The sequence below is a fragment of the Podarcis gaigeae genome (genome assembly GCF_964106915.1).
Source record: "Podarcis gaigeae genome assembly, chromosome: 11".
Taxonomy (NCBI): domain Eukaryota; kingdom Metazoa; phylum Chordata; class Lepidosauria; order Squamata; family Lacertidae; genus Podarcis; species Podarcis gaigeae.
Genome location: NC_139687.1, coordinates 31,463,254 through 31,475,623, shown reverse-complemented (window position 1 = coordinate 31,475,623; position 12,370 = coordinate 31,463,254). Strand labels below are relative to the sequence as shown.

General features: G+C 39.0%; 1 protein-coding gene across 1 annotated transcript in view; it reads right to left on the bottom strand.

Annotated features, from left to right (window-relative positions):
- Positions 1-655: 655 nt before the first annotated feature.
- Positions 656-12,370, bottom strand: part of TMEM161B (transmembrane protein 161B) — a 32,860-nt gene continuing 21,145 nt past the window's right edge. Inside the window, exons 10-12 of the mRNA XM_083703243.1 lie at positions 9,982-10,156; positions 9,047-9,143; positions 656-7,646 (exon numbers count right to left, since the gene is read on the bottom strand). Of these exons, the coding sequence (XP_083559369.1) occupies positions 7,369-7,646; positions 9,047-9,143; positions 9,982-10,156 (550 nt within the window). The 3' untranslated portion in view covers positions 656-7,368. The remainder of the gene's footprint in view (positions 7,647-9,046; positions 9,144-9,981; positions 10,157-12,370) is intronic.

The window sequence follows — 12,370 nt, the reverse complement described above, 5'->3', positions numbered from 1 at the left end:
TTTTTATATTTTTACATTAGATTATATATACACACACACACCTTATCCATGAGACAAATCCTGCCCCCCCCCCAGTCCATAAAAATGGCAAAGCTACTCTCACACACTGCAATGGATTGATACTGTCTTTAAAAAAAACAAAAAACAACTGAATATCTCAAAGGTATAGGCAGACTACTTTAGCAACACACACACACACACACACACACACACACACACACACACAGCACAACCTTCAAAGGAATATGGTTCCTTTCAAATTCCACAAAGTGTAGTACCATGAAGTTGGAAAAATAAGGAAGTAGGGAACATATTGATAGCACACAACTCCCAACAAGGTTTCGTATACCTCCTCTGTGGACTCCAGTTGCACTTTTGGGTCCTTTTCCTAAGTTCCCAACTCCCTCTTTAAGCATTATTTTGCTAGTCTCCAAAGAAATAAAAAGTACAACAACAATTGATCTCAGGGTGCCAAGCACATGATTATGTTGAGAAAACTTCTGCGAAACAGCAATGCCTTTTGTTAAGGTTTTGGCCCGTAAATATTCACTATGCATAAAATATATTTATAAGGGCTTTGAAACAGGACAAATCAAATAATGGTACTATCTTAGAGACCAAGCAGGTGTATCCATTCTACATGTACAAAAAGAAGTCAACACCACAACATATTTATTGATCTTTGGTTTGAATAAATTGCCTTTTTCTGATCTGGGCAATTCAATAGGAACAGATACAGTAACAGTCCACGTGTATGGTATGAACAAACGAACAGGTTAAATGGTCAAGTTACAGTGAACATTAACATTACAGTACTAAGAACATTCTATTGCCTAGTAAATTCAGCGTAATTGATATTGCTTCCCACCAGCTGAAGTGATAGTTTGCAGAGGCAAACTTATTGATGCAATTACTGCTATCCACAGTAGGCATTAACATTCATATAAATCCAGTATGGCTGGTGCTTAGCCAGCAACCCATTTCAGAGAAGACTGTAGAATCCGGCTCCTCCTAGAATATTTTGACGAATTATACAAAAAGCAAATCTTGAGTCACAGTGTTTACTACATTGGTATCAACACACACTGAATGGGATATAATTTCTATAGCACTTGCAGAGCACAGAGCAGTTTACAAGCCTTATTACAACTACCTCTTATCCTTTCCCACCATTATTAGTAAAGTGCTGCCTGACATGCAAAAATATAAAGCAGATTAATATATTGCTTTTATTTGCAGGCATAAAATATAGCAATAAGCAATACGATTTCTTTACACATGGTGTAAAAATTTGTAGGTTATAGAAGAGGTCTCCTGGCCCCTACCTTTTGCATACACCTTCTTACTTCCTGCTGGTTTTGAAGTATAGCCTACCCTATGGACACTGGAATATTACAGAAACTGCATTGGGCAATGAACTGAGAGATGGACAAAGTATAGAAGAGACTTTTTCCCCCTTGAAAGGGGGGTGGCTTCCTTCAGCACAATCTTAATTTTATGGAGTTCCAGTTACAAGCATTGCACTTTGATTTGTAAACTGATCCACTAAAAAGAAGGTTTTATATATAAATGAATAAATAAATATGGAAGCTCATTTCTCATCTGAATTCTCCAGCTGTGTGTGGGTTTTGAGAAAATAACAGTTAGCCAAGAAGATAGAGATGTCTGTTGGTTATAAGAAGCTGAAGACTTAAACATGATTACTTTCAAGTAACACTGAGAGACTTTCTTCCAGTTACTGTATTCAGGACTTAAAGCTGCACTTAAAATTAGTGACTAGTCCAGTCTCTTGGTTTATGTGTGTAACTTGTTTTCTCTTACCTGGGACCAAAAAGTTAATTCTCATATTACTTTTTGGTTTTATCACACAACAGCCCAGAAAGGCACAACTTCTAAGAAGGTTTTCTGCCATTCAGATGTGTTTGCATTGGATCAAGATAAAGTTGAAACCATACAATATTAAGTTGATATCACACTATGATGAATGTTTCATCTGCACAAGCATTGCAGCTTGCCAAATGAAAGGATCATCCTTCTCTTCCCCTTGTCCGCTCTTCTGGGGGTGTGAGGAGGGAGGGGGGAAATGCCATTCTGCAAACAGAAGTCCTTGTTCAGGGCTTCCACTGACAAAGTTAGGTGACTCTTGCCTTAAATGTCTATCTTAAACTATCATTGCTACAATGTTCCAATTTACCAACCACTTCTAAAGAGATCACACAGCAATGATGTCAAAGATGACATTATCCGACACACAGATGGATCAAATCTGTTTTCTAGCGCTCAAGAGGGTAGAATTCAAACCAATGGATTCAAGTTGCAAGAAAAAAGGTTTAGGTGAAACATCACAATAAACTTAACAGTGTTCAAAAGCAGAACACTTTGCCTAATAAGGCAATAGATTCTTCTTCCTTAGAGCATTTTAAACAAGTTGGATGGTCAGGGATGCTTAAGTAATGGGTTTCTTTTAAGGATTAGATAGTTCTTGCTCTATGGTACTGAAAAATTTAAAGTATCTTTTCTATAGGTTCTGCATTTTACAAAAAAGAAAGTTTTTTTTAAAAAAAGACATTGGTTTCTAATGATCTCAGGTGTATAATTTTATGCTACCCCCAACATTTTTAGAAAATGAAGTTAATCTGCCTTGCAAGCTTAGTCACAGGCAAAAGTATAGTAGTATCATGAAGCAATGAAAGATTAATTCTGTATTTCACTGTTGCCAACATCCACCTCTCCCCCAGCAAGCTCTTATGTTTAAACCAATTATATGACAAGGAGAAATTCATCTGGTAAAGTTTCTGCAAAAATGGTGGTGCAGTGATGAAGAAATAGATACACCTGTTAAAAGCCAGAAAAGTTGCCAGTTCTAATTCTACTTGAAATTGTTGTGAAGTATCATAGCTTAACAAGCATTTAAAAACAACCTAAAGGCATCAACTGCATGGAAAGGGTTATTTATATAGTGTGTCACATCAGAGATTCAAGCAAATGCAAGATCTATACCTTTAAACAGAGATTGTTTTTGAACTTGCATTTTTTAAAAAATAAATCCAATTTTTATGTATTTTTATCAAGACAATCCTGGGTTTCAGCCACTGTTGATAACCCCAATTATTAGAATGCTTTTCTCCATACTGTTTCCTTCCTTTGCAAACTTTTTTCCATGCTTCATGTTTTCCAGCTCACATATACATATCGGAAGTGCAATAGCACAAACGGGCACGAGATCGCTCAGTATGCTCCAATCAGCATGTGGAAATCCTATGCAAGCAAGCTGTCCCATTCACTTTGATCGAGGCACTGGTGCACATTCCTTCACATACACAGAGCTACCCCCTCTCTATGAAACTTGAGAGCGACAGCTCTGGTATGCAGGCAAGTTGCATGGTGAAATCACTTGATGAGAACATTTATGTGCAGAAAAACAACATTCTCGGGGTGAACCATATCAGCATCACTATAACCTAGATATTTTATTTATTTAGTAACAGCTGTTTTTCAGAAGGATGGTCAATGCTGTAGAAGCCATCACAGGACACCCATATTTTTCAGGCCAAGTTTGATATAATGATTTGGATCCAAAAGTGCAGCTGTGCAAGCCAAAGTGATATCCCCCCATTTCTATTGCCGCAGTCTCCTGTACCATAATATTTGAGGAGCTTGTGCCTCAAAAGTGGCTTTTCAGGCACAAGTGGTTGCAGTGGCGGTGAGAGATAAGAAAGCTCCATTGTGTGATTGTAGATTTTCACTTGCTTGTGTTAGGATCCAAGCCATTATTTAAAAAAAATGCATCCTTCAGAATTCCATAAAACCCTACTACCATTCAAACTAACTAAACTGTGTTAATTTTTTGGTTTTAAGCCCTCGGGCTGGATACCACACTTCAGAACAGAACAACTGTTTGGATTCTGATTTTTTCCTTCTCCTTAAACAAATGAATGCTGTCTGTACATCACCAGCCTTTGCAATGTTCAGATGTGAGTTGTGCAAAGCTTAAGTACACATGCACTTTTCATACAAAGAGTCAAAGTAAAGTATTCTAGTAACACAGTATTCTAGTAACACAGAGTCTACACAGCATCACTGACAAAGTGTTAGCCTGCCAGGGCACTTCATAAAAAGGTTTCAAGTCTTAGTGAGAACAAGCAAATGTGTGGGATCCTGGAGAGAAGGATGCACCCATTTTGTTCCTCTTCCAGTCCTGTGGCTGCGAGCTAAGCCATAGTTAGGGTTTAGCATTACATATGAACCTGGGCTAGTGGCTTATCTTCTTCAGACAAATCATGAATGGTATGACACAGAATAAAACTCAGCTACATCCAAGCCTGGATTTGGATGTGATGCTAAGCCAAACTATGTTTTAGTTCACAGCAAAATGGAAGCACCAGGACTGGAGGAGAAAAGCAGTCAGAATCTTGTCTCCGGCAACCCACACATTTCCACTAAGTCATTGTTTGTCAAAGCATTACATGCAAGCCAGGACTATGAATGAAACACTTGAGTACTTTACACAAATACCTTGCCTACCTATAAAAAGCTGGTCAGGTTTATAATTACTAGCAGAATGAGATGTACAAGAGATGTTTAAATCAGTTTTACTACCATTGACCATTGTTCTGTCCAGTTCTTTCTGTGGTTCTTAATCTTAAGCATTGGTGTTTTCAGACCTGCAGTCCTTTAAATGCACCCTGCTAATGGGAATGAATTCCAATTTTTGATGGTAGACATTCATCTTTCTCTTCTCTCTCTCTCTCTCTCTCTCTCTTTTAAGTACAAGTGATGACACTACAGGTATGGCTCCCTTTAGGTCAGGGTGTGACTCTGTTGTGGTCAATAAGCCACCAGTTGGACTCATTCTTTTAACTACTCTACACCAGCATAATCACCTTTGAGATACAGTATTTATAATCCTAACAGCATTCTCTGTCTGAATAAAGTGCATAAACACCAGCAGTAAAGGTGACAATGTACCGTTTTAGGCCTTAACTAAACACTCTTCTCAAATGGTGGTAATGTTACAAGTCCCTGACATTCCAGGCCAAGTTACAACAGGCTGGAGCTGAAGTAGAAAAGCAGAAGTGTGTAGAAGCTAAGGCAGAGAAATGAAACCTCCATATTATGTGATCAACCAAAAAGGGACAGGTGTCTCCATCATGCCTTAATTGTGAACCTCTTGGAGGCATGTGGATGACAAGTTTGATGCCACAAGGCAATTCTCAGGTTTCTATGTGCCGTATCTATGCGCGCACACAGAGAGAGAACCAAGGCTTGTATAATGAATTAAGTTTAAGGTCCAACAAAAGCGGTACAATGAAGAAACAGTCAGTTTAGAAGATGAGCCTGGCATTTGGGAAATACTGCCTTTTTGGTTAGGCAGAAGTATCTAAGGCAAATTGTCTAGAAGTTCCCGTTTTCAAGTTTACACTAGTAGAGGGAACTGTTAAGATTATTGTGAATTGCTGTTTCTCATTCTACAGTAAGAAATCCTTCCACCTTATCTATATGAATGCCCAGTTCAGTTCCTGAAACAAAAACAAGCAAAATGCTAGAAAAATCAGTTTTACGAACAACTGCTGTTTCTATCTTTCCAACTGAACATTGTCAACCGACATAGAATATACAGACAAGTAAATGAAAAGCTTTAGCTGGAGTTTCTTCACCTGGGTTAGCAAAGTTTCTTAACATAGTCCCAACAGCTACTTTGACAGCTGAACACTTAGGACGGGGCATAGCAATTACTGCACGAGTGTGATACAGTGATCCATGGTGCTGTCATGAGCTAACTCTGCATATTGCACTTGGTACCATATTCTAGGGTGCTAATAGTCTGGTGACAGCAGCTACTGCTATACAGTATTATATGTGCCATAGCAAAAAGGTGGCCACAACAGAGCAATGTACGCTGACACCATCTAGAATCTGCATCCATTATAACAAGATTGTAACAGCCAGGCAGGGCAGGTGGCTCACTGAAAATTACAAAATCTACTACAATTCTAGAGCAGAGCAATTCTAGAACCAACTCGGTATCCTCAATATGTTGTTGAACTCCTAACTCCCATAGTCCCTGATCACTGACCATGCTGCTAGGGCTGACGGGAGATGGAGTCTAATAATATCTGGAGAGCATCTCACTGGCTACTCCTGAACTACAGTTCTTTCATTGACATTGCAACTATGATTACTTATAATTAAAGGCATTGACGAATCTTTTCACAGCATAACCCTTATTAATTCTCCCAAGCTTGTCTGTCCTGCAGTACACATTCACAGGGAAATTTCAATATTTTCACCTATTGTGATCTATTAACAATACACACATAGTAAAATAAGTTTAGGAGACTTTGATTAGTGTCAACCTTTCTTGTGAATCCAATGAAATCTGTCTTAATTTCAGAACAGTAAAACCCAAATGGATCTAAGTGGAGAAATATTAGCACCAATACGTCCAAGGAGTCATATGGCCATTTATTATTTTTTAAAAGACTATTAAGACTGCAACAATATATTTACTTTTACAATATGAAAATTCTTTAGGACTTCCTGACACATTACATTATAGGATACAGTGCCTCACATATGCTGTGGAAGCCTCAGCATATTATACCACTTTGCATAGTTCTAATACATGAATGTGCAGGAGTGAGGTACATACAGTCTTGCAGTCTTACGACTTACTGCTCTTCCATTATAACCACTAAAAGATGCGTTTCAAGTATGTGAGTGCTCAAAGAGTGAAATGCTTTTAAAGTCTGACAACTGCACACTCCTGAACATTCATACATTAAGTAACCAAGTGACACAATATTGCAGTACAATACCCTTACTGTAATATGTAAACAAGTCCTTTAGCACAAATGCTTGCTGAGTCCATGCATTTTATTTACAATAAACTCTTTTGAAACAGCTTCCTTTACTGTAATATACAGTATTTCTTTGTCCTGTTGGATGACTTTGCTCTTCAGTAGAAAAGTCACCCATGTTTTTGCCAACAGGATAACTTCTCCAACCCTCTTATATGGCTCAGTTGAACGTTCCATTTTCTATGCAGTGACTATTAACCCTAGTACCTTAACACCACTAAGATCAGCCAATCAATGACTGAATAACACAGTGTTTTCAGGGCAGCACGAAGTTCACCAAAACAGAAGGTACTTCCGACATATTTCAAAGCAGTCCAAAAACAATTCAGCAGTTACCTACAACTTTAGGTAACAAAGTTACAAACTCGTTTGCGATTTCCAACATTACCCAACAATTGCCCGGAACATGGAGAAAGCATTTATGAAAAAGACTTTGTCGTGTTATTTCTTCCATTTTTTCTTCAGTCTCCTTTGGGCACATGGACTTCCTAGCTTTGAACTTGTTAGGTCATGCCACTGTTAGGTATTGATGATAGAACAGCCCAAAAAGGCTTGTGGAAAAGAGACAAGCAGCAATCCACCAAGTGAGGAAGGACAGAAGTCCTCTGAATAAGAGTGGAGTGAAAATGTTCTTCAGGCTAGCCAGTGCCATTGTTAGCTGTATTACAGTTACCTTCACCTTTCCATCATCAGATGAAGATTCAGAGTTTACTGAATTGCTCAGTGGACTGCTCTCCACTGGTAAATCTGAAGTAGCTTCTGGATAAATGCCCCAGGAATAGTTACCTACAGGAGGAAAGTAAGACAGATGTTAAGGGTTATAGTCTCTCTGATCATTTTTAATTATATGTCCATAAGCAAGGATATGTCTAGTGCTCATGGTGTAAAGAGCTGAACCAGTTTGTAGAAGGTAATAAAATGGAAGCCACCTGACTCCCAAGATGCACAAAGCAGTTTTGCTGAATACAAACTTAATTTCCTTTTTTTGTGCTCTCAGCAACAGATGAAACAGGAATTTGCACATCTCCCCTGAAGTCAAATGTGCAAGTTCCAAAATCACAAGTTATACTTTCTTCTTGTTTTTAGTGTGCAAAGCCTGAGCTTGGAGATATAAAATTTAGGACAGCATGCACCATTCAGAAATTAAGAATACATGACTTGGGAAGGGGAAAACTTCTGCACCAGCTACCCATCTAATATGAAGCCACATTCAAGGTCCTTGTATTAATTTATAAAACCCTGAACAACTTAGGTCCAAGGTACCTCAAGAGAACTGCCTAAACCCCTATATCCCAGCTCAATCACTGATATCCTCTGCAGGAATGATGTTGGTTGTTCCTTGAGCTGGAAAGGCTCATTTGACAACAACAAGAAACCAAGCCTTTAGTTTCATCAACTCATTATTGTGCAACACTCTACCAATAGAGGCGCCTTCTGTTTCAACTTTTAAATGCCTGCTAAAAACCTTTCTATTCAGAAAATTAAGAATTCCACAATAGTTAACTGATTTCTGATTTTAACTTTTAGTACAGTTTTTATTGTATGGTTTTATATACTATTATTATAAACCACTCTGATATTTTTTATGAATAGTGACGTAAAAGTATTTTTTTTATAAATAACAGAGAGAAGACTAATAAAGAAATGCAGTTTCTCTGTCCCATAGTTTTACAAGTAATGACCAAAACATCTGCTCACCTTATTCCCAACTCTAGTTCCCAATGAAAATTATTTTGTATTGAACAAACTTTGTGTCTCTAACAACTGATTTATACCTTCTAGCAAGAACAGCACTTATTGGTGGGAGGCAGTGGGAGTGTAATATGTTATGCCCAACAGGCGTATTTTGAATCTCATGAACAGAAAGCACAAATACATGTGTGCCCTTCACAAAAATATAACTATTCTACAGTTTTATGCAAAACCACTGATACATTCAGTTCTTCAGCTGTTGTTGAGCAAGAACTGCCCTAATTGCAAGCTATCTTATATATGCACATCCTGCCAGTTATTCCTGGATTTGCAACAGAGATAAGAGCTACGTACACAGAAGCAAGCAAGAATGCCAAGCAGTTGTGCTTCAACATCTTGGCTTGCCATTTCTTCCCAGAATACTTAACAAAATAATACCATTTTAGAAAACAGCATTACTTAGCAGATTCTTTTTTCTATTGGATACATCTTACCTAAAGTTTTCAGCAGCAGAGTCATGTGAAGCAGCATAACCAGAGGCGCCACATACTGAAGTGCAATTATACAAAGGTAATAAAACACTCTGGCCACCTAAGTTAACAAAAATATCGAGTAACTCAGTGCACAAGCCAAGACAGTATGACTATCACATAGCAAGCAATTAAGCACAGTTGTTGGTATTATCAAATAGTCTAGAAGCAGTTTATTTTGTACAATTTATCTATCACTTAACAGAAAAACCTTCTGAACAGTTTACAAGAAAGAATGCAGTAACAAAATCACAAGCTGAAATCTAAAGCATACATAGTATCAAAATAGAGTAAAAGACTAAATCACAACACTGAACAGAACAATCTGAAAACCCATGCAATTTTAATAGTGATCCCTTTGAAATCTGTTTGCTATTTCTGTCCTAAACACTCCCTAAAAGCAAGTATATAGTTTACATTAGGATTAGATTTACCATTCATGTACTCGTCTGGTTAAAGTAGTATTACCCCTTGAAAATCAAAGGGACTCCCACTACCATAGCACTGAACTATTTCTCCAAGGCAAAAAAACATAGATCTGCTGATTGCAACTTTCATTGTCTTTTAGCCTTCAATCAAAACAGCCGTTTTCATTGATAACCACTGTTTCCCTCCTACAATGTCATGAATTGCTCTATCAACTAACCATTAGAATTGAAGTAATATCCTTCAGAACTAATGAAAAGCAAGAAGTAATTATTGCCAGAAAATATTAGGTTTAAATGTCCCTAAAGTCACAGTACCATGATTCCAGATAACATTTCAGGTTGACTATAAATACAAGATGGGACAGTACTGTACAAATGAATTTAAATATATATAATATATCATGAGTCTAAATATATCATTAGTTACTTCATTTGTTTTATACACACTATTATTCTTTCAGGCAAGCTTACCATTTTCTGTAGTTCAACTGTACTTATTCTGCCAACTTCCTTTTTCATTTGATCCACACATTTCTGTGCTAAATTAAGATAGGCTTGGAGATGACTACGCATCATGGCTAACCTCAAAGCACACAGGAGAATTATAATCCACAACCTGAGAGTATCAAATGTTGCTTCTGACATTCTGTAGATTAGAGAAAAAGGAATGCAGTGATTTTCCAAAGGACATCCTACACTGTACTAAGCACATATTTTCCATTTTGTACAAGATTGCTGGAGTGCTGAAAGAAACAATTCCACTACAGAGTGAAAACATTCAAGTGTCAATGGAATATACAGAGATGTTGATGGTCACAAGCCTTTAGGAGAAGGAGTATAGAAAATCTCTTATTACTACTACTTTATAGTTAGCATTCCTATCTCAGAGATTTTTAGATACTGGGTGCAATATGTACTCAAGTAAATAAATGAGTCTTGACACATTTGTCTTTCTTTTCCCTTGTCAAAGAGAAGGGCAAAAATATGTTCAGTGTATTTTTACAGGGAGGGATGCAACAGAAGATCATTAATACTGGCTTTTTAATTTATGCAGTTTACTGGACAGGATATTTGGTCTTTTTACTGCTTTGGGTTTTGTATTGCAGTCTCATTCTCATTCTATCTCATGCCACAGTTCTATTAAATGTCAAGCAATTACAAGAAATATTCCAAATTGTTCTGTATGCTGTTCATGCTAAAAAAAAATCCTAGTTGTTTCCTAGTTCTGCTGGATCTCTCAGCGGCCTTTGACACCATCGACCATAACATCCTTCTGGACTGTCTAGAGGGGCTGGGAGCTGGGGGCACTGTCATACAGTGGTTCCGCTCCTTCCTCCTGGGCCGTGTCCAGAAAGTGGTGGTGGGGGGTGAGTGTTCAGACCCCTGGGCTCTCACTTGTGGGGTGCCTCAGGGTTCTGTCCTCTCCCCCATGCTTTTTAATATCTATATGAAGCCACTGGGAGAGATCATCAGGGGGTTTGGACTGGGTGTTCATCAGTATGCAGATGACACCCAGCTCTACCTCTCCTTTAAATCAGAACCAGTGAAGGCGGTGAAGGTCCTGTGTGAGTGCCTGGAGGCGGTTGGAGGTTGGATGGTGGCTAACAGATTGACAAGACAGAAGTACTGTTTTGGGGGGACAGGAGGCGGGCAGGTGTGGAGGATTCCGTGGTCCTGAATGGGGTAGCTGTGCCCCTGAAGGACCAGGTGCGCAGCCTGGGAGTCATTTTGGACTCACAGCTGTCCATGGAGGCGCAGGTTAACTCTGTGTCCAGGGCAGCTGCCTACCAGCTCCACCTGGTACGCAGGCTAAGACCCTACCTCCCAGCGGACTGTCTCGCCAGAGTGGTGCATGCTCTGGTTATCTCACGCTTGGACTACTGCAACGCGCTCTACGTGGGGCTACCTTTGAAGGTGACCCGGAAACTGCAATTAATCCAGAATGCGGCAGCTAGACTGGTGACTGGGAGTGGCCGCCGGGACCACATAACACCGGTTCTGAGAGATCTGCACTGGCTCCCAGTACGTTTCCGAGCACGATTCAAAGTGTTGGTGCTGACTTTTAAAGCCCTAAACAGCCTCGGTCCTGTATACCTGAAGGAGCGTCTCCACCCCCATCGTTCAGCCCAGACACTGAGATCCAGCGCCGAGGGCCTTCTGGCGGTTCCCTCATTGCGAGAAGTGAGGCTACAGGGAACCAGACAGAGGGCCTTCTCGGTAGTGGCGCCCACCCTGTGGAACGCCCTCCCATCAGATGTCAAAGAGATAAAGAATTACCTGACATTCAGAAGACATCTTAAGGCAGCCCTGTTCAGGGAAGTTTTTAATATGTAATGCTGTACTGTTTTTAACACTGATTGGGAGCCGCACAGAGTGGCTGGGGAAACTCAGCCAGATGGGCGGGGTATAAATAATAAATTATTATTATTATTATTATTATTATTATTATTATTATTATTATCGAAGCCCAGAACTCGTTTCATTGTTACAGAGAGCTAGACAAGCTATAAAATGGTGCCATTTATGCTCACAAGCAAGTTTTTATGAAGTGGCAAAGCAAGATTTGCTTGAAGGAGCCAGGAGGACAGGCACCAAATATAGACCCTTGCCATCTGTATTTACCAAAGAATTCATAGCAGATGTGTAAGAACATTGCATATTAAAATATAACAATTTTTGTGCACGCAGTGGTTATAGTTAACTTTCAGAAGTTTCTCCCCAATGCCTAAAGATCAATAGATCCTTTGCATTAGTTTCTCGGTGATTTACATAAGCAGCTGCCTCCTTTGCAGTTATATAGGGAATATAGTGGTATTAATAGTTGAGATCTCTGTAGACCAAGGAGTAGGTTCTGTTTGAT